At 42.7% G+C, this 21,806-nt stretch overlaps 1 protein-coding gene across 6 annotated transcripts in view; it reads left to right on the forward strand.

Moving 5' to 3' along the window:
- Positions 1-21,806, forward strand: part of PFKP (phosphofructokinase, platelet) — a 72,855-nt gene that overhangs the window by 26,985 nt on the left and 24,064 nt on the right. For 2 of the 6 annotated variants that reach the window (XM_078609726.1, XM_078609761.1), the window contains 11 exons: positions 36-225; positions 785-950; positions 2,310-2,354; positions 5,553-5,661; positions 8,010-8,105; positions 12,711-12,803; positions 13,529-13,654; positions 15,157-15,221; positions 15,386-15,455; positions 15,722-15,736; positions 21,397-21,543. In XM_078609726.1, the coding sequence (XP_078465852.1) occupies positions 36-225; positions 785-950; positions 2,310-2,354; positions 5,553-5,661; positions 8,010-8,105; positions 12,711-12,803; positions 13,529-13,654; positions 15,157-15,221; positions 15,386-15,455; positions 15,722-15,736; positions 21,397-21,543 (1,122 nt within the window). Of the gene's footprint in view, positions 1-35; positions 226-784; positions 951-2,309; positions 2,355-5,552; positions 5,662-8,009; positions 8,106-8,719; positions 8,816-12,710; positions 12,804-13,528; positions 13,655-15,156; positions 15,222-15,385; positions 15,456-15,721; positions 15,737-21,396; positions 21,544-21,806 lie in introns of all 6 variants that reach the window. The other 4 variants (XM_078609751.1, XM_078609769.1, XM_078609735.1 and 1 more) reach the window with 3 other exon arrangements.

Consider the following 21,806-nt stretch of genomic DNA (forward strand, 5'->3'; position numbering starts at 1 on the left):
GCGAGGCTTCCGTGTGTGTGTGTGTGTGGACGCAGGGCGGCACCGTGATTGGCAGCGCGCGCTGCAAGGAGTTCCGCACACGCGAGGGCCGGCTCGCGGCGGCGTTCCACCTCGTGCAGCGCGGAATCTCCAACCTGTGCGTGATTGGCGGCGACGGCAGCCTGACGGGCGCCAACATCTTCCGCGAGGAGTGGAGCGGCCTGTTGCAGGAGCTCGTCAAGCAGGGTGAGCCACCTCATCCTCTCACCGGTCCGTTCACTATCATCATCACCACCATCGGCCGTCGTCCACTGCTGGATGAAGGCCTCCAGACCCCGTCGCCAGAGTTCAGTCGTCTGTGCTGCTACCATCCATCTTGTTCCTCCACATGCATGAACTTATCTCGTTGCTCTCAGAATTATTTTTTTCTTATTGCGGAGGATCGTGGTTCGAGCCCGGTGGGCGCCCTGGTTAATGCTGTGGGTGTATTCACCAAAAAATATTCGCCGTCAGCTCCACGGTGGATATTAAAGATCCCGTGACATAAAAAAAAACTGTAGGCCTTGTGTGCCGGCATCACCCCCTACTGGCAGACTCTATACCCGTCCGTGAAACATAGCACCTTAGTGATGGTCTTTTGTGCTGTTAGAATGTATGTATGTTGAACTTATTTCAAACCGTACACAGCCAACCATGATAATTGGAGGTGCGGAATGGGGGAATGACAGCTAACTAAACACAAAAAAGCAGTTCCAAAGAAATATATTTTTTTCCAATCAAGAATAGCATGTTATCGTCGTTGCAGGCAAGATCTCGAACGATGTCGCGGAAAAGTATTCGCATCTCAACATCGTGGGCATGGTGGGCTCCATCGACAATGACTTCTGTGGCACCGACATGACCATCGGCACCGACTCCGCGCTGCACCGCATCATCGAGGTTGTGGACGCCATCATGACCACGGCTCAGAGGTATTGCGCAATGCCCTCTCCCCGTGCGTGCACGTGTCCGTTGGTTCGCGCTTCTCGCGTCTGTCTGGAACGCTCTTCCCTTTCCGATATTAGGAAGCCAACTCGATTGAAATTCATTTCTTTACGTTCAGTTTGTTGTCCTTCGCCCGCACCTCCGATTAGCACGATTGGCTACGTACGGTGCAGAAGAAGTTCAACATTACATACGTACAGGTAACATAGGCTAAAGCAAGTCGTTTTTTTTCTTCCAAAATCTGACATGAATACTCCAAAGGAGATGTTGCATTCTTGGATGTTCTGATTTTGTAGTTTTTGTTATTTTATGCAGTCTCAGTATAGCTCAGGCTCTCTGGGAATCGTATACGTGTTGGATTCAAGTGAACATCACCTGGATTTACCCAGCAAACAATAATGCTCTTGATCCACTCCAGTTAAAGATAAATTCAAATGTATGCTCCAGCATTAAGCCGTAAGGATATAAAACCAGTTATTTATAGCGCTGTTCATAATTATCATCTCATTATGTGGAGCTTTCACTTATCAGCCCAACAGTAATTACCATCGATAGATAGAATTCCACTGTGGAAATTAATATAGAGCGGTACTTGCTTGCGACCCTTTGATATTAGACAGATTGACCGCCAAGCTATCGTTCCACCTACCTTAACATGGCAATACAAATAATCTTTACGTAAAAGTAAATGGAGTAGACTTGTTTGCTTAATTTTTTTTTCTATAGTGCCACTTTACAGGATATAATCTGCAACATTGAATATAAATTGTCCATGGACTGAGTAAAAATAAAATTAGCTTATATCTACACGGGAACTAGTCGAAAACTAGAAACTATTTTTTTTATTTTACCAGGTAAGGCCCACTAGCTCTTTTTCACAAGCGACCTGACCACAAATTGTAGGTCAATGAAGTGGCTTGTCACGTGGAAATTCATAGCAGCCAAATACTCTAAACGCATGTTTGTAAATGTGGAGGGAAAAATCGGAGGACCCGGGGAAAAATCCACACGACCACGGGAAGAGAGACACGCAAACTTCATATATACAGCAGGTGTTAGGGTTGGGATCAAACCTATGACCTCCTGAATACCAGGCCAGGTAGTTTACATTTGTCCACTATGGTGCTCCCTCATCCCGTCGGTTTATGTTACTGGGCACACACATAGGAATGTTAACTGCAAGGGTAGACATTTAAGCAATATTGATGTCTTATATTAGTTATGTGGAAACAGTGGTTCTTTAATTGCACGTGTCAGTCGGTGTTAGCCTATGTGGCCGATTTACACTCTCTGAGTTATTGCTTTGGTGATATTAATGCTTGTGTTGTTTGTTTTTCTCAACCTAGCCATCAGAGGACATTTGTTTTGGAAGTTATGGGACGACATTGCGGGTAAGTAACGCATTGTTTGATCAACGTTACTTTATTTTAATATTGTGAATACCTTTACCTTGACGAAAATAAAATTCCGTATTTTTTTTAGTATACAATAATGTAGACAACGGTAAGTGAAATGATCAACGTATAAAACAATTAATCCGCACACGAGCTGATTGTATCACTCCATCTCCACGTTGCGCGTCAACTTTGGTGTAATCCCTCCTCTGGCTGCCACTGTCCGACGTTGATACATTTCTTATAACGCCCTTCATCCTGGAAAGTCTCACTGCATCCCAGGATTCCTTTACATTAGTTATCCTGTTTGGGATGATCTCCAATGTCTGATGGGTGGTTATCCATGGGGAAGGACATCTGAGCACCTACAGATAACCCATGCATTTAAGGGAATAACTTTCCCAAAATCCGTACGGATGGGTCAGAAACTTACATTGCTCTCAGCTGCCACCTCATGAGCTTGCAAGTTTCAAAATTGTGATGTATTAATGATCCACCAACCCTACCTATGAAGTGAATTCCAGGCAATTGCCACCACTGGCCGTGTTGAAGTCAAAAGGCTGTGAGTGGGGTTGAAGGCCTCGCAGCTTTACCCAACATCTCCCTTCGCCACTTTCAACAATAGCGTTATGCTACCTCTAATACGCCTCACCAAGACAAATTACTTTGTAAAGCTTTAGGTTCCTCAAAATAACACATTCCTGCGGAGGGAGCTGGTAGGAACGTTGGGTTGCTCGGTCAATGGCCAGGGTCAACGGCGGCGTGGTGTATTCTGAAAATATGCCCGACTGTGAGGGCGGGCACAAGCCGGCGTGAGTAGGTTAAACGTTGAGTTTGATAAGGGCACCACAGGGTGACCAGCCCTTCCCCTCCCCACCCAGCCCCACCCCTCCCATCCCCCACCCAGCTCCACCCTACCCACCCAGGCCCTCCCAACCCTCCCCTCCCCACCCAGCCCCACCCAGGCCCTCCCCACCCAGCCCCACCCAGGCCCTCCCCACCCAGCCCCTCCCTGCACGACGGACGCAATGATCCCCTGTGGGCTGGTGTAACCAGGAGGTTCCTACCAGTATAAGTAATAACTATTTTAATTATACAAGTCCGAGGCCAGCCCAGGACATGCTGGCGGGACTATGTCACTCAACTGGCCTGGCAACTCCTGGGAATTCCCCAGGAAAAGCTAGAGCCTGTCGCCAGGGAAAGGGAGGTCTGGACCGCCACTACTCAACACGCTGCCGCCGTTACCCTCGCCAGGACAAGCGGACTGAGAAATGAAAGAACGAAGTTCTATTTTTCACTATTGGGCACGGCAGCAAAAACAACAACAAACACACCAAGATAACACAGTATATTTAACTGCCTTTCAAAAATAATAATAAGCAAAACGTTTCAAGAATTAAATTGTTGCGAGAAAAAAAAATCTACGTGACATTTGTTCAATCAAAATAATAAGAGATCCGTACGTGACAGTTGGCTCTGCAACGCAGCCCCCTCTCCCGTGCTCTGCCTCCCCTCCACACCTGGTTTGTCTTTACAAACCTGCACCTCTCCTGCCCTCCTGGAATATTCTTAACAACAGCCTATGTACACGATGGCCCCTCGGTTAACGCGCTTAATCCGTTCCAAGAAAACTACCATGAACCGAAGTAACTGTTAATCGAATTCACTTTTAAGTTGAAAATGAAGTCCAAATCGCCGAGTCTGCATGAGAGCTTTTTTCCACCGCCAAAACAGAAAACGTAATGTAAACAAAACCAGTCGAGGTGTAAATGCTCATAAATGGGCATCGCTGATTAGCTGAGGACATGGCTCAGCCACACTTTCTTCAAGGGCTCAGATTGGCTGAAATTGGCGCACCGCGTGCATAACGTAAACACGCCGTTAATCAGAAGTTTAGCGTTAGTTGAAACCATGGGGTTCTATGGGAGGCGAAAACTTTAACCTGAAAAACACCGTGAACCAATGTCGCTGTTAACCGAGGGACTACTGCATATATCTGTAAACCGTCGTGGATGTCATTGTTAAGCACATTCACTGTGACGGATCGTTGGCTAAATCCTCCCTAATTCCTTCAGTTTCCGAGGTTAATCCTGCTGTGCAATGGAAAGAGTGATCTCCTTGCCCTACAAAACTCTTCACCTGGCGCAGTGTTTCGTAGCGGCGTTGATTTTAGTAATATTGTGCTCTTAAATTATAAACGGCTACGCGCACAAAATATGCGATACTGCGTCTGCCAAAACGGCACGTAAAGTTTTCATTGGCGTTCATCCCATGGGACAAATCTTACCGTTCTCATTAGTTTTAGCACAGTTATAAGCTGGATTGAAGCTCAGCTGCTTGTTCAGTTGGACTTGCTACGTGATGTAGAAAACCATGAATGTGAGCTTGTGTTTGCTTCAGATAACTTACGTAAAATGTTAACTTGAAAATATTTAAATTACAAACCAAGTGTGCTATGGGCACCAGATTTTGAGATGTAGACCTTTCAATTCACCATGCTCTGAGAGAGCATTGCATCATATCTTGTTGGAGAACACGACGTTACAGGACTGCTTCTGAAGTAATTTAACAGGGCTCTGATCCACCACTAGATGGGGATGGTGGCTACACTTTTTGCCGCTTTATTTTTTTGGCAAGACTTCACCGATTGAGGACACGTAAGAGATGAAATCTAGCACATCAGGGGAAAACAAACATTTTATTCTAAACAATTTTCATGCATGAAATAATGAAAAGCACACTACAGATATTTATTTTAAATCTCAGTTTATTTCCCCTTTGCATGGAACGCAAGATGTTTGTTTGCAAGCTCAGTTCTGAAGCTGTCACGAGATGGCAGTACAACAACAACAACGATCTGCTTTTCCGCTCTGAGCATCACCCCATCTGGAGTGTTATATGCAGAGATTCTAGATTTGAAGCTTTCGTGACTGCAAGGATTCATATTCTTAGGTTTTTTCGGTAAAGTCACAGCTGTCGTGGCTGTGACGGTTCCACCTGAAGACGGAGGCTTGTGTTGCTTCCGAAACGTCATGATTTTAATTTTTTTATTTTACTTTTATTAATTTACATTTTTTACCTACGTGACTTTACCGAAAAAACCTAAGAATATATGCAGAGACTGTGACAAAATAAAAACCAAAATCTGAGTAAATGAAACTGGCCTACCACTTGGTGCAACGCCTGTGTGACCAGCTACCTTGCGCTGGTGAGTGCCCTGGCGTGCGGCGCTGACTGGGTCTTCATCCCGGAGAGTCCCCCGGAGGAGGGCTGGGAAGAGAAGATGTGCACGAAGCTCACCGAGGTATCCCTGCCTGCTCGCTCCTGAGCCTGCGTTCTGTACGCCTCGTCCAACGTGTCCTGTGTTATCCTCTTAAACGTGACGACGCTGCCGTTTAAGCGTACGTGCCGGAGCAAATTCCAGCCGCCAATGAACCCTTTCGCATTCTGAGACGTCTGCAAGTTGCGGGGTGGGTGTCTTGTTCACCGCTCTCGGAATGCGCAAGCGGTTTGGCGTTAATTTTATTTGGAGAGGCGTAGCCCCGTTGTTTTTAAAGACATTGTATTCGCCGCAGAGAACTGTAGCGACATGACCGCACTCTATGATAGCTGATGCCAAACTGTGCCGCACGCCCTCCCGCATTGCCCTAAGCCCCAAGGGAACCTTGGTACTGATAAAATTATTTGAATTAAGTCTTTGTTCCGGTTCCGTTGCGATGATGTAGATTTTCGGATATAGGTGTACATCGGAATGGAATCAAAATAATAACTTATGACGTACACGTACGTACACGTACGTCATCGGAACGGAAAAAGGTTAAGATACACGTGCGCTAGCAGGTAAGGCCCACTGAGCTATAGAGAAGGGACATAGCTCAACTAATTGGCATATCATTTGGAATTCATAGTAGCCAAATACTCTAAACGCATGTTTCTAAATGTGGAGGGAAAAATTGAAGGACCTGGATAAAAATCCACGTGACCACGGGGAGATCATGAAAACTCCAAATATACAGGGATTAGGGATGGGATCGAACCAAATCACCTTATGTATATCAAGCGAGGTAGTTACCATCTTGCCACCGATTTTGTGTTATTCCCACGATATTGCATATTGTTCAAATTGGATTTAGAGACATATTTAGCGAGTTCTCGCTTTAACCTGATGGCATCTTCCAGTTCTGTCGTACCATCTTATTTTACCGCAATGCAGGTTTTAATCTCATGCCACTGGCCATTGCTAGAAAACTTCTGCGCAAATAGAGACATTGATATACCCGCGAGGCTTGTGCCTCGTCCACGTGCCCTCAATCCCAGGTGACAGTGTAGCTGCAACTCGTGTCTTCTTCGCATGAAGCAAGGTGCACGTTTGCCCCCAGAATTGTTTGTTTATAAGCCGATCCATATTTTTATATTTCTCATTTTAAACTGAAAAAAAAATTCCAACGTATGTCAGTATTTAATTGATGTCTTGAATAATTTTTTTTTAAACTGAAGTTTGAATATTTTTGTCAGTTTTTATTTGTACTTGTTGAAATAATGTTGCTGTTTATTTGGAGATGTTTCCTTTTGTAAGTCATCCTGGCTTCACACACTTGTGTCCTCAAATATTGCGGATAAGCTGCTGGTTATTGGCTGTAGTTGGGTAGCCATGAACTCGCCTCTGCTGTATCCCATAAGGCCATGCGCCCAGAACGCTCAGTCCACCGAGTGGGTGTATAATGTTTGTTGAACTTCTTTTGCACCGTACGTAGCCAACCACACTAATCGGAGGTGGGGGGGGGAAGGACAACAAACCAAACACAAAAAGCAGTTCTAAAGAAATCATTTTCAATCTACATTTACAAGTGCCATAGGTCCAGTGGCTTCCTAATATGGGAAGGAAGAGCGTTCCAGACGGCCACAGAAGCGCATCTTAAAACGTGCGGGTGGCTTGTGCACACACACAAACATATCCCTGCTTCAAGCAGAATGGAAAAAAAATCTAAATCGTGAAACTTCTTTTCAAGAGAAGATCTTAATAGCTAGTATAAATGTTGAATGTTTTATTTACACCAAATGACATTTTGGCACTTTTTTCCCCAAAGTGGCACCATTCTGTAGGAGAAAATGTGATTGGGACGGATTATCCAGCGACAGAGATCAGTCCGCCATTGCCGAGGGAATTTGACCAGATGCTTTCTGGTGTAAACAAGCATAATAAATAATAAAAAATGCAATATGTAGACTTGAGAAATGGACCAAGGCAGTGCTTGCTACATGCATATGTCTGGTATAGAACAAGATGATGGGCTGAGCGTTACAATTCTCGCACCTCCAATTAGCATGGTTGGCTACGTATGGTGTGAAAGAAGTTCAACATACATGCTGACTCCTCGTCTGCTATGGGTGTAAAAATCATATCAAGAGACAACCGATGACGTGTGTGTGTGTGTGAAGCCAGATGGACTTGCAAAAATTATTTAATTATCTGGTAAGGAAGAGATTGCCGTTAAAAACGTCAAGCCATGTCTGTCACATTTTTTAAGAACAAATGCCTGATTTATAATACCGTGTGTTTTTGTTCTTTGAAATCGAATTCATGTTGTTGATGACACTCGCGATGTTTGTGTTGATGTTTTTCGAAGTATTTGCCATGTGTATTACGTGTAGAACCGAGCCAGGGGTTCCAGATTGAACATAATCATAGTGTCAGAAGGTGCCATTGATACGACTGGGAAGCCCATAACCAGCGATGCTATCAAGGCGGTAAGTGTATTGAGAAAGGCGCGTGGGCATATCTTCTTCTCTCTAGAAGCTCACTGAATTCATTGCCAGCAACGCTAGCACGTGAGACAGCTGAAATGCTAAGTGCAGCTTTTTAATTGGCCGACTAGGCAGCCCGCACAATTACAATGCATTCTATCACATGCTTGTGCACCTGAAAGAAACGCACAATTTGGATTGATAAAGCTTCTAACTACGACCGTGCGTCAGTTTGCTAAAATGCGATGGCAAGAGTAAATCTTTGCAGTGTGTGCATCGCATCAATAATGCGTGTTTGGGGGGGGGGGGGCGCTTTAAGTGAAATAAAATGGGTGCACGGGAGGCCCAATTACGACACGAGATGTAATTTCAGACGCTTTCGCTTGTCATTTTGGTAAGTTCGCGCAATTCCTTTGTCGCCTCAAGTTAACGTTTTATTCGTGGAATATGAACTAGAGATGTGTGAATGCGTACAACGTGCAAGCACTGCTGGGAATGAAAACAGCGGCAGGCCTCACCAAGCCTCTGATTTTCCTCTTCTTGATGATCACCGTATTTGCGCCGTTTCCTTTCTCGTTTTTTTTTCCTCCTGTTTTTTGTTCTGTTCGAATTTTCAGAATCGTCTGCGCAAGAAAAGACTTAATGTAATGATTGTGTCGGAGGGTGCCATTGATTCTTTCAACAAACCAATAAGCTCGCAAAAAATTAAAGATGTGAGTACAGCGTGCGCTGCTGACCGTGCCTGCTTGCTGTGGCTTTCCGCTTCAAAGAGCACACGTAATTCGCTCCCCCATCGCTCCGCTCGCTATCCCACCGATTTATTTTACGCTGGCCGCAATACCGAATTTCTTCTAATGAACATGAGACAAAACATGTTTTAAACATGAGCTTTGTCAGCTTTAGTAGGAAAACATGCGCGCTCACTTGGACATCATCATGATTTTTCTTTTGACTGGTACTTTAAAAGACTGGTTTCTCTGTATTGTTGATTCAATAGAGGACCATTCGTGTTGTTGTAGCTTCTAAGTGAAAACGCGCGTCAAGGCACTGTGTCGTACAGTGAGCTTTCTTATTTTATCGGGGCAGTCGTTCATAGACAGAGGCAAAAGGGAAGGTCTTGAGACTGGACTTGAACAGTGGCAGGGAGTCGAGGGCACAGACGGCTGGGGCCAGGGAGTTCCAGACGATGGGGGTAGCAGAGAGGAAAGCGAGTGACATGCCACCGTGCGAAGTCGTCAAATTGCAACCATAAGGATGCAAACACTGGCCAATTAAATCAAAACCGATTAACTTTGTTAAGATTACATATTTTTATGTAGTACGTAGGTTATGGTAGGAATGCTCTATCAGCTTTTTACCATGATGTGAAAATGACAGACTTCATTGCGTGCCAGAAGGGGCATTGTGTAAGCCGCGAAACATTTCCATTACATATAGGCAACACCAATACTGCGTCTTCTATTTTTTAGTCTTCATCTAAAACTAAACCTTATTGCATGAATGCAATAACAGTGTAGATATATTTGAAATACAACTGAGAAGGCAAAGGGTCCGCACGGTGGGACAAGTGTTGAGCGGTGCTCGGTTCCACTGGCAGTCCGGAGCCAAGAATAGAACTTCCATATCCCATGGCAGATTCAAGTATTTCCACAGGACAATTTGACTTTACATTAGTTGTCCATTTAGAAAATGTGGCATCAATCTAGAATAGTGTACTGGAAAGGTGTTCCTGTTAAATTTGACACTGAGATAGAACCGTCCTTAATATGAGAAATTGAATACACTTACGATGCTGTATTACATTTTGTACCAATTAGGGTATTGTCCACAAATTAATGTAATTATACAATATGAACATTTTAATAGTAAGGCTTTGCAAAGTAATGCAGTTGAAAGACGTAGCTGGAATGGATGCACTCCTGATCGTCTCGTAATTTAGATGCGGCAAAATTAATAAATGTGAATACTTATTCATGTTGGGGTACGGCGAGTGGCTTGAGTTGTAGCTCTGGAGGCCGCAACGTGGCTTGCCAAACCCACGACCTCCTGTGTACCAGGCGAGGTAGTTAATATCTCACCATCATGGCACCCCTATTTCTAGCACATGCATGTATGTTGAACTTCTTTCGCACCGTATGAAGCCACCCTTGCTCATCGGAGGTGCCGGGGAAGCTCAACAAACTAAACACGAAAGGCAGATCTCAATAAATTAGTTATCGTATTTATTTATTGTTAGAAAGGCATCTCGCAATGTTCACACTGTCAAGAAATCTATTCCCTGCAGTTATGTTTTTTTTTACAAGTTAAATAGAATGTCACTAATAGTTACTTTAAAACACTTCTTGGTAAATCCTGGCAGCGCTGAGCAACACTATATGTACAATAATTATTTGTTTAAATGTAAATTTATTCCACCTGTTAACCCCGAGTACGTCATTACATTTACATGTGACCCTGACATTTTTCCTCTAATTGCTCTAGCAGTTTATGCTGTTAACGAATCTCTACCAGACGAATGCACGATAGTTGTTTGGACAGTTCAACGACTCTGTTGTTATTTTTCTAATTGCCGGTGCAGCATATAATTAATTACACTGGTCAACACACTTTTTCTGGCATAAGGTATTCTAACAGTTTTAAGGTAATTTTGGGGTGCTGATTCCAAAGCTGGCATCAGTTTTTGTCTATCACATCAGGTTTTTGAGAGATCAAATATTGAATTTTCAATAAAAACTGCAGAAGAAAAATATTAAATAAATGTGGATATCTACATACAATGATATTATAAACACACTATCCTAAAAATACAGCACCATATTTTAACACTAAAGCAGTTACTGACTCACAAAAACTTGCAATCATAAGTGACAGAGTTAATTTCGGGTAAAATCAATGAAAATGGAGTATGCCGATAGAATGAAAATGAGATGTGATAGAGCAAATCTGAGATCAGATTTGGAATAAGCACCCTGAAATTAGTCTAAAACAGCTGCAAAAGTCCAGGCCAGAATGTTTTTTTTTTACCAGTGTTATCAAACGTTTGTTTTGACAAAGTGGTGTGCAGTGAGACAAAGAAGAGGTCTTTACTTGCCAATGCTTTGCAGTGATTGAATGAGAGCAGAGTTTTCCTTTTTCAGTTTAAACTTCAGTTAATATTCAAGAAAATTCCCTGGAAGCTACTTGAAGATTTACACCATTGGAACCTCATTTGCCAGTAAAAAATATGATAATTGTTTTTTTACCCTTCTATCTGGCAACAAAACTGACACCTTTTTTACAAGGAGTCATGTTTGCATTGACCACAATACCTGCAGTCATAATGCAAACAAAAAACACAACTCTGATAATGATATGCACTGTCATTGAAGTTGATTGGTCCACACCCGAGACAGCTTTTCTTAGAGCCTAGTCTCACATGGTGTTGGACCAGATGACGCCAAATGGCGCACAACTCAAAGACAATGCACCATCAGAGTATGAGAGCTCGGGCTAAGCATTTACACCATTGGAACCTCAAGGACAGTGCATATATTATCAGAGTTATGTTTTTTGTTGAAATTATGACTGCAGGTATTGTGGTCTATGCAATCATGACTCCTTGTAAAAAAAGGTGTCAGTTTTGTTGCCAGATAAAAGGGTAAAAAAACAATTATCCTACTTGAAGATGTTGCTCTTTCTGAGCGTTGCCAGAATTTGAGAAATTATTATTTTAAAGCATTATTTCTCAAATCCTTTGCCAGTTTATTTGGGCTTCACATTTTTAAGAAAGGCCCATTTCAAGCCTGGAAATTAAATTGGGTCATGTGGAAGACATTACCATGACATCTAATAAAAAATAGTACATTTATAATTCCATCACAGTTATCTTGCTGTACGCACAAATCTGTGCTAAAACATTTGTGCAGTGGCACTTAAAAGTAAGTCTTGATTTTTTATTCTAACCTGCCCCTCTGTTTGATTTGTAGTACCCTTCATAATTGAAATTGTCCCCTCTATATTTACCCAATGAAAGAAATACCTTAATAGTTATGAATGTTCTTTAATTGAACACTGAAAAAGCAAAACTATATATGAAATGCTGTCATCATACACATTCAAAAATAGGCATATTTTGTATTTCCCATTTTCATTACCATGCTTCAATGTTGCAGTGATATTTATCTTGTACATTATTTAAGAAAATACATTCAAAGATGGCAATAATCGGTGCAGCAATGTTCATAAAAAGCGCTGTCCTATAGTCTTTAAACATTAATAATGCACCTCTGATTTCTATGCTGAAATGTTGAGCATACTTGTGTATGGGCTCATATATTTTATTGTTTGTGTTTTCACCCTGCTTTGCTTGACTTGTGGCTACTTTGGCTTCCTTGGCTTCCTTGACTTGTTTCTTTTGGCAATTTGAAATCGAATAACTCTTTGAATGTTCTTAACATGTCATTGAATCTGCGTAAATGATGACGCTGCTACCTGCTGCAATTTCTTGCAATACGCAAAATGATAAAAAAAAGAAAAAGTAAAATTACCGTGCAAAACTGTTGTTGTCTTAATCAGCTGTGTTAAATGCAATTGGAATAACACTGAGCGTGTGTGGCATCGCATCGCAAGCTGGTGACCAAGTCCTTGGGGCTGGACACACGAGTCACCATCTTGGGGCACGTGCAGAGGGGCGGGACCCCATCTGCCTTCGACCGCATCCTGGTAGGCACAGTCTCCTGTACTCTTTGTTTTTTTCGGTAAAGTCACGTAGGTAAAAAAATTAAATAAATTAAATCACGACGTTTCGGAGGCAACAAAAGCTTCCGTCTTCAGGTGGAACCGTCGCAGCGACATTTTGCTGTGATTATATTTTTTACCTACGTGACTTTACCGAAAATAACAAAGAGTATGAACCCTTGCAGTCACGAAAACTTCAAATCTAGAACAGTCTGTGTGTGCTTGTGTGTAAGTGTGTGCCGGTGTGTATGCGTGAGGAGCGGTAGTGCAACGGTTGGCACGCGCTGCACTACGAAACCCCGCGACCTAAGCTCGTCCCGCTCACGGCCAACACCAGTGACGATGATCTGAATCGGTTCTGGGCCTCCCCTAGGTCGACTCAGCCTCAAATGAGTACCTGGTGTGTTGTATAAACATCGCCACTGGGGAGACAAAAGGCGGCCGGGCGTGGTGCTGGTCACCCACCTGCTCGCGTGCCGTACCGGCCTTCATAGGTGCTCGCGAACAGCACTTGCCCCAACTGCCTCTTCAGGCAACATGGGTGATCTTTATCTTTGTGCCGAATAGCAACACAGCTTTACACCATAGTTTCATTCATATTGGATTATTTTTATGACATTTAGAGAGTTTTTTCTCCCCCCCCCCCCACTGCTCCCCCATGGTGGCTGAACGGACAGGCCTAAGGCATGAATGTGTGTGTGGGGGTGCAGGCAAGTCGCATGGGAGTAGAGGCGGTGCTGGCTCTGCTCGAGGCGACCCCGGAGACCCCTGCCTGCGTCGTGTCGCTGTCGGGCAACCAGTCCATCCGCCTGCCGCTCATGGAGTGTGTGCAATTGGTGAGGGGGGGGGGGTGATGGGCGGTGCCTCCACTGGAAGTAGATGAGAATGATATAATATGGATACAGAAGCCTTTGTGAAGTACCTTGTGTACGGCAAAAGGTCTGTTAATCCGGTGTAACAGGCCGTAGTATACCCACAGGCTGTAGTATACCCGGGGTTAAAACGGCCTAGGCTAGATTATACCCGGGTATATTATGGCCCAGGACAATTAATACTCTGGGGTATATTATGGCCTAGGCCAAATTATGCCCCTATAGGCCAAATTATACCCCCATGATAGTAATAGTGTTGAGCGATATACACATGAATTACTAAATTTTTCCAACATTTTATTCAAAACTGTAAACACATAGACTTTGATTGCTTCAACCATAAAAACTTCAATAAATACCCTAACCCTGAAAATGCTTGAATTGATCACATTGAGATTCTTACTTCCATTTATACGCTTTTTAGATATCGATTGAAGTTCGTTTGAACTTTCACATGGGGCATATTCTGGCCTGGAGCGGTATGGTCTGGCCCAGTCTAGTTTAAACCCCCGCGGGGTATAGTTTAGCCAAGGACACTTCATCCCCCCGGGTATACTCTGGCCTGGGCCGGGTTTAATCGGGGCAGGTGGTTATTTTAGCCTGTTACACCGGCACTTTGCCATCCGGAGTGCTCTGTTAAGCAGGCATCTGTCATGGACGGCAATAGAAATCTTCCTGGAAGTATCCGTAAAAAATCCCGACAGCCATCCGGCATCTTGGCCTTGCGCTTCAGGATGCTGTCGAGTCATGGCGCTAGCGGAGCCTCAATTGCAAACATTCGTCGTCGTGATTTAAACGGGCTCCCTTACTTCTCCATGATCAACTTAGAATACTCTACCAGTGACGGGTGAGTACCTCTGCAAAAGAGTGTGTTATTGCTAATATCATTGTTTTATGTACTTGGGAAAATTTGGCGCGCCATAAGTATAACTCTCAGATAACCGACAGATTTGATTAAACAGCACCTTCACTCCCTCCATTACTGAATTTCAAAATAAATGCATTCGTAATTTTTTATTTTATCTACCAGGTCAAGCCTACTGAGCTATTGGCTCTTTTTTCAGAGGTGACCTGGCCACAAATGACAGGTCAACGAAGTGGCTTATCACGTGGAAATTTATAGCAGTCAAATACTCTAAACGCATGCTTCTAAATGTGGAGTGAAAAACCAGAGAACCCGGAGAAGAATCCACCCGCCCATGGGGAGACCACGAAAACTCCAAATATACAAGCATCGTCAGGGTCGGGATCGAACCCATGTCCTCCTTACACTAGGCGTGGTAGTTATCTCAGTGGGCCTTATCCGATCAAATTTAAATAGTAAATAATCTAGTTTCTTGTTATGCGATTAACCGTGCAACGGAACCGATAGTCGGTTGAGTAAATCGATGACTCGGATAGGAGCCCAGCTTTGGGACAATTGTGCGGCGGAGAATAAAGCGCAGGGTTGTCTTTGTGCTCCTCAGACGCAGGAGGTTCAGAAGGCCATGGATGAGCGGCGGTTTGCGGACGCGGTAAAACTCCGCGGACGGTAAGCGACCAGCTTCTGCATCGGCCTGCCGTTTGCTTGTGCAACTTCCTCTCGCCTGTGTTGAGATGTTTTTACTGATGCTCGCTAATGACATGCACTGCCTGGAATCGTCTGTTGAATGCAATGATGTTTTCCATTTTTATTTTTTTGACAACTGCCTGCAGGAGTTTTGAAAATAACTTGAACACTTACAAACTTCTGGCCAATAAAAAGGTCGATTCTGCGTACCCAAAGGTCAGTCGATTAAACTGCGCTGGATTGTTTCTCAGTTGTAAATTCCAGTTCTGTTTTTACCCTCATGTTGCTTAATTATCTGAATCGCATCATATGCTTAACCCGAATCATATTATAATTTAGTATTTTTTTTATTACATACAAAATCAACTGTTTACAATGATGTGTTCATTTCCAAAACTTTGATCATTATTATTATGATTGTCGTGATTTTTGTCATTTTACTTTCTCCTACCCGTTGTGATTGTGGCCTGGGACTCCAACAGGATGGCAGTAATGGAGTATGTACCTTGGCTTGTGTGTCGTTTTTATGGCGTGCACTAGCGCTTAACGATGTGCGTGCTTTTGAAGTATTGCTGAATGGTCTTGCTCCAAACACTTCCCTTAAAACAAATAATGTTGGTCTTCATTTTAAGAGCAAAACTGAATCGAACAATCAAAAAGTTCATAATTTCCACAAATGCTCAATTTCAGCGTCAATTTCACACCGCTTCTTTGCGTGCGGCTTTTGTTCGAACCTGCAGCGCTGTGAGTTTATAAATACGGTGGAGACAGAGTTTGGATTGCTTGGAAAGTACCACATTATGAATGCAAATTTAATGCTCATTTAAATCTATCGGTTTTCCACATGAATGTTGAAATGCCCAATTTGACATAATGGTATGCTGTTGAAAGCAGCTTGTTTCTCTTAGCTGTAAATTGAAAATTTTCAGGATGGATGTTTTAAAAGACTGAGGCAAGCTTCAAGTGTACGCACTGAAATGGTGCTGCGCCGTGGGATATTGTGCTTTGGGAATTCTACAGCTGATGTGCCAAGGCCTCTTGCCCATGACTCTCATTAAGCTCTTGTTAAAGCGGGCAGACTGAGTTTTGCTATTTCCTCCGGTTTCTAACTGCCACTAACTGCTTTCGGCATGAATGTGCTTGCCGTGCTTTTATGACCCTTTAATTTACGTGTTAGAAAAAAATACACTGCAGTTAATTGCTTGATATAATAATATTGAACCTCTTAGTGATTAATTTGTACACATTACTGCTTTTTGTCTCGTTCTTATATCCTGTTTTTTTTTTAATGGAACAATTAATCATTGTTTAGCATTAACAATGCGAAGAGCATACCGTGGGGGTAATTAAACAGTTAAGAAGCCAAATGCAGTCCACCGGACTTCTCCTCTGCTTGCACCGCTGGCAGTGCTGCGTTCAGAGCAAGCGCTGTTCGGTGCAGATTTATGCCGAAAGCTTTTTCCCGAGGGGACACACAATAACGCCGCCAACCGACTTCAGCGCATGCTGGCGCCCGTGTGCCCGGGTAGACTGTGTGGCGGATAACGTTGGCACTTGGCAGGCTAGCATGCACGGCTCACTTAGCATTATCTCGGCTGCGTCTGTGCTTGGTGCCGCACTGCAGTTAACTTGTGTTGCTAATGATTTCTTCTAACGCGACTGGGAATTCTGCTGTAGTTCGGCTGCTAAGTCGGTGCACGTGTGAGGCAGGTGGTGGTGGAGTTGGGAGCGGTGGGGATATGGTGCTTTTGTCCTGTAGTTCCCGTGAGTGGATATAACTGCAGTGGATTTGTCCAGAAAAATCGGCTAAAGCAATGGCAGTATTTGATCTCTTTACTGAATGTAAGAGGCACTAACCTCTTTCCAGCAACGTGAACTTTTGGCATGTCATTTACAAGGTCGCGTGTCAATTCTGTTAAAGCGCCGATTTAAAGCTTTCGTGACTGCAGGGATTCATCTTCTTGGTTCTTTCGGTAAAGTCACGTAGAAGGGAAATATTAAAATAATAAAAATAAAACATAATAAAATACAATTCTCATGACGTTTTGGCCACAACGCAAGCAGCCGTCCTCAGGTGAAGAACAGGGCTGTCTTTCCGATAATTTGATTTTATTATGTTTTATTTTATTATTTCCCTTCTACGTGACTTTACCAAAAGAACCAAGAAGATCTGTTAAAGCTGTTAGCCGTCAGCCACGAGGCAAACAAATAATAACACGTGGTACAATAATAGAGGTTTTTGGGTTAGATCGCGTAAATATATAAATGTGTCATTAAAACCCGCCACCACCCGACATAGCCAACTAGTAAGGGTTGTCACGTAAACAGAACGTGCCAATTCGTCACTAGTACAGCACACCGGTGTGTTAGAGAGCCAAGCCACAACATTTACAAACTGAGTATGACGTTTCGCCAGTAATTACAACTAGCTTCATCAGGCGACGGCCAGATTTGTGGAGAAGTCTCTTACTGTTTCTTTCCTTATATAGAGGTGTAGATGTGTTGACCACCCTTCTGCGCTCTTGCACAATGTGTGGGGGGGGGGGGATTACTGAGGCAACGTACATTATGCATGTGCATTATGCGAGCCCTTTGAACTTGTCCTTCCTGTCTATTGTGTTTATTAAAATAGCCCTACCAAAGGTAATCCCTATTGAAGTACGCTGCCATTTGTAGGCATGCATTTAAATAATGTATTATTTTATGATTTGCTTCCACGCAGCACTAAGATGGTAGCTATCCGAACGGTTAGAGTTATTTTGATTTCTTTAAATTTCGACAGATTATCTAATCAATCTTGGCCAGTAGTAGCTAGTTTTGCACAAAACTTCAAACATTATCTAAATCAATTGAGTGTCCTTGTTGGCACGCGTGTTCTGCTACTGCTGACAGTTGCATTTGGGAGAATTTAATATTTCTCTGATGTTCTTTTCGTCTCGTGCTGATCATTCGTCCAGTTTTCCAAACAAAACATTTACCACACGTGCAGTTAATCCTGTACATACCTTCTTTTGATAGCTTCGGATATACATCTTTTGTACCAGATATTAAATTCTGTATTGTATGTACCGTGCCAAATCTGACTCGGGTTTTTCCAAACATCTGGCTAGTTTTTCAGTTACTTCCGCAATGTACGGTATTTTGATCGTTTTAATTACTTGGGCAGCTTCAATGCTCTTGTTATTTGATTTGGTTTTGGTATTCAATGTCCTGTTGATTTGTGCATCATTGGAACCGTTCATTTGCAGCACTTCTTTAACATGTTCAAATTTTAGTAATAAAAAATGAAGTGAATAAAAATACTAAAAATAAAATAAAAAATATAAAACAAAACAACGCTAATCTAGACTGTAGCCTGTAGCCTGGTTCTTAATCGGAGACTGCCAGTACACTCACCAATCTTAATAACCAGGCTACAGTCTATATTATAGATTGCCAGCACACTCACTCCGAATAAGAACCAGGCTACAGTCTACATTGTTTTTTTAAATATTATTTTATATTTTATTTTAATTCTTTTTATTCACTTCATTTTGTATTGTTATTTTTCTATCTACGTGACTTTACCGAAAGAACAAAAGAATATCCTGTAACATGTTGCAAAGCCTGGAGCACCATAATTTGCCAATATAGGCCGCTGTGCACTTGTCTTAGTCCATATCCATCCCCTAACCATCGTTTTATATTTCTAGGCACAGTCTTCCATGCATAGATATAATGGATCTCAATGGTCTATTACCTGGATAAATAAGAAATCAATCAATGCGGGCAATAGCACTGTTATAAATGATTACGTGCCGGTATCAATGAAGGTATCCATTGCTCCTTGTCTGCAAATTTCTCAGAGTTAGGCAAGATGAATGGTATCTTGAGGAGCAAATGGCCAAATCCTCATTACTCTGCCATTAGCTGGCACCCGTGACCCATCTTCTCACACACCTGAAGGAAAATATACCGAGCATTTACAGTTTCATACACTTTTCGACTCCCAGTTTGGCAAATGGATGATTGCACCGTGAGGAGATGCACTGCATTCCCAGAGTTGTTTATCCGTGAGCTTTTACACTATGAGACCTCCTTTACCAGTGGCAAAATATAGTAATAGGTGTTTACCCTTTCAACTGGTACAAAAACTGACACCTTTATACAAGGCATCATGTTTGCAATAACCACAACACAAGCAGTCAAAATGCAAACAAAAAGAAACAACTATGATGATGATAATGATATTCACTGTCCTTGAAGTTGATTGGTCCACACCCGACACAGCTTTTCTTAGAGCCTAGTCTCCATTGGTGTTGGACCAGATGACACCAAAAGGCATATCATTATCATCATCAGAGTTGTTTCTTTTTGTTTGCATTTTGACTGCTTGTGTTGTGGTTATTGCAAACATGATGCCTTGTATAAAGGTGTCAGTTTTTGTACCAGTTGAAAGGGTAAAAACCTATTACTATCCGTGAGCCGTTTAGCCCTGTGAAAGTGCTGCAGTGGGGGGTGGCTGCCCCTATACAACTCACACGGTGTCAATGTCATACTTGCTGGCTTTGAGACTCACAAGTGAAGGATCCCTGCATAGACGACGACATTGCCTTTTACCGATGGTGTTCGTTTGGGGCAGTGCCACATTCTAAATTGACTCCACTGCCAAAGTAGCCTGCCAATCAATCAGAAGAGCAAATGGAAGAGGGTATCGGCGAGTAAAGAATTAATTTCCGTGCAACTCCAGAACATAACGTAGAGACTAAAATACAATGGAAGGGAAAATAAGTGGTTGCCTTCTTTTGTTTAGGTATAGCATTCTTTTTGCTTGATATGGTTTTATGAAATGCTTGTTGGTGTCACTCACAGTTTACTCAATGTGTAGAAAGGTGTTTCCTCCTGTGGGATCTAAGGGATGGGTTTATTTCTTGTCTCTGGGTGGCCTCTCTTCTGTTTTGCTCCGTTTTTGCCGTTTTTAAAACCTCGGTGGCTCTTATATTAATGGACCAGACCAAAACTAAATACTTTAAAGTGGGTGTGCAAACTAAATCTCGACAGCGTCTTATTACCATGCGTATTACACGGTCTGTTATAAGCGATGGACTCTATATGTCAGTTTTGTGTTATCGTGAAAATCCCATATTAATTACTCACCATTCACAAAACTGGTCTTGACATGCAACCTGAAGTTGTAAATCGATTAAACCATATTGGTAAAGGGTGCAAGTTCAGGTGTCCAATCACGTTGGGTTAAATGAAACCCTAAATGTGGCTCGGAGCCAATTGGATGTGATCCCAGATTTATCAAAGGCTAAGCGCCAAAATCTGAGACCTGTAAGCCGATCAGGATCTTTTTTAAATTATTTTAGTAATTATCTTTTATGTGATATGACCTCAATAGTAATGCTCCAGTGAGAGTCAACACTGCTGGAGTGTTCGCGGGGATTATTTTCTTGGGTTATTTTTTTATGGGTTATATTTCTATGGGTTGTTTTTTTTTACATACTCTTTGGTTCTTTCGATAAAGTGACGTAGGTGAAAAAATGAAAATAAAATAAATAAATAAATAAGAAATAAATAACAATAAGCTCACGACGTTTCGGACCATTCAGTAAACGTCAATTTTTTTTCTTTTCACCTACGTGATTTTACCGCAAGAACCAAAGAGTATGGATTCTTGCAGTCACGAAAACTTCAAATCTAGAATTATTTTTTTACACTTCAAAAAGTAGTGTATATATATTTTTTCAAAAATACTTTTTTCTGCCATAAAAATTAATTGACCACTAATATTAAATGGCTATACAATCTGCCCAATCATCTTTGACGCGGAGTATTGATTAATATCCTTATATACATGAACGTGAATATTTGTCTTGTCACCCCAAAAAAGTTAAACCGTTCAGTAAACATCAACATTAATTTTTAATGTGTACAATCACGTGACAACAATCTGCTCAGACACTGCACACTAATATTTACAAGAACAGAAAATCCCTGCGTGCATTACATTGTGGTCTGCTGCTTCGGCTACCGGTAATTGGGATTGTATTTCTTTTGGTCTGGTCCAGAAGTCGGGAAACTGTAAAGCTCACATTGTGGACGTTGCTTGGGCAGTGCCCTCCTGCTCTTAACTGCTGAGTGTTGTTGCGTCTGTGGTGCTGGTGGGGAGTAGACCCAGTTCACGATCGCGGTGCTCAACGTGGGCGCCCCAGCGGCTGGGATGAACGCAGCCGTGCGCTCGGCCGTGCGTGTGGGCATCACGGAGGGGCACAACATTCTGGCCGTGAACGACGGCTTCGAGGGCTTTGCCAAGGGCCAGGTAACAACCCGCTCCTCCAAAAGTGACACGCCATATCATCATCGTCATCACGATCCATGGGCAGTAGATGTCCACTTCATATTTCCTAATTTGTTTCCACTTTCCTCTGTCTTGTGCCAATGTGCTCAAGTAGTGGCCACATCTTTCTGGCACCAATCTCTCGTGATGTCATCGTTAAGCCATTCTCTATAAGGTCTTCCTCTCTTTCTCGGTTCCTTACATTTTATCCGAACAACAACCCACTTTTAATTTTCCTGTTGTTC

Source organism: Lampetra planeri, chromosome 2 (genome assembly GCF_965212315.1).
Source record: "Lampetra planeri chromosome 2, kcLamPlan1.2.h2, whole genome shotgun sequence".
Taxonomy (NCBI): domain Eukaryota; kingdom Metazoa; phylum Chordata; class Hyperoartia; order Petromyzontiformes; family Petromyzontidae; genus Lampetra; species Lampetra planeri.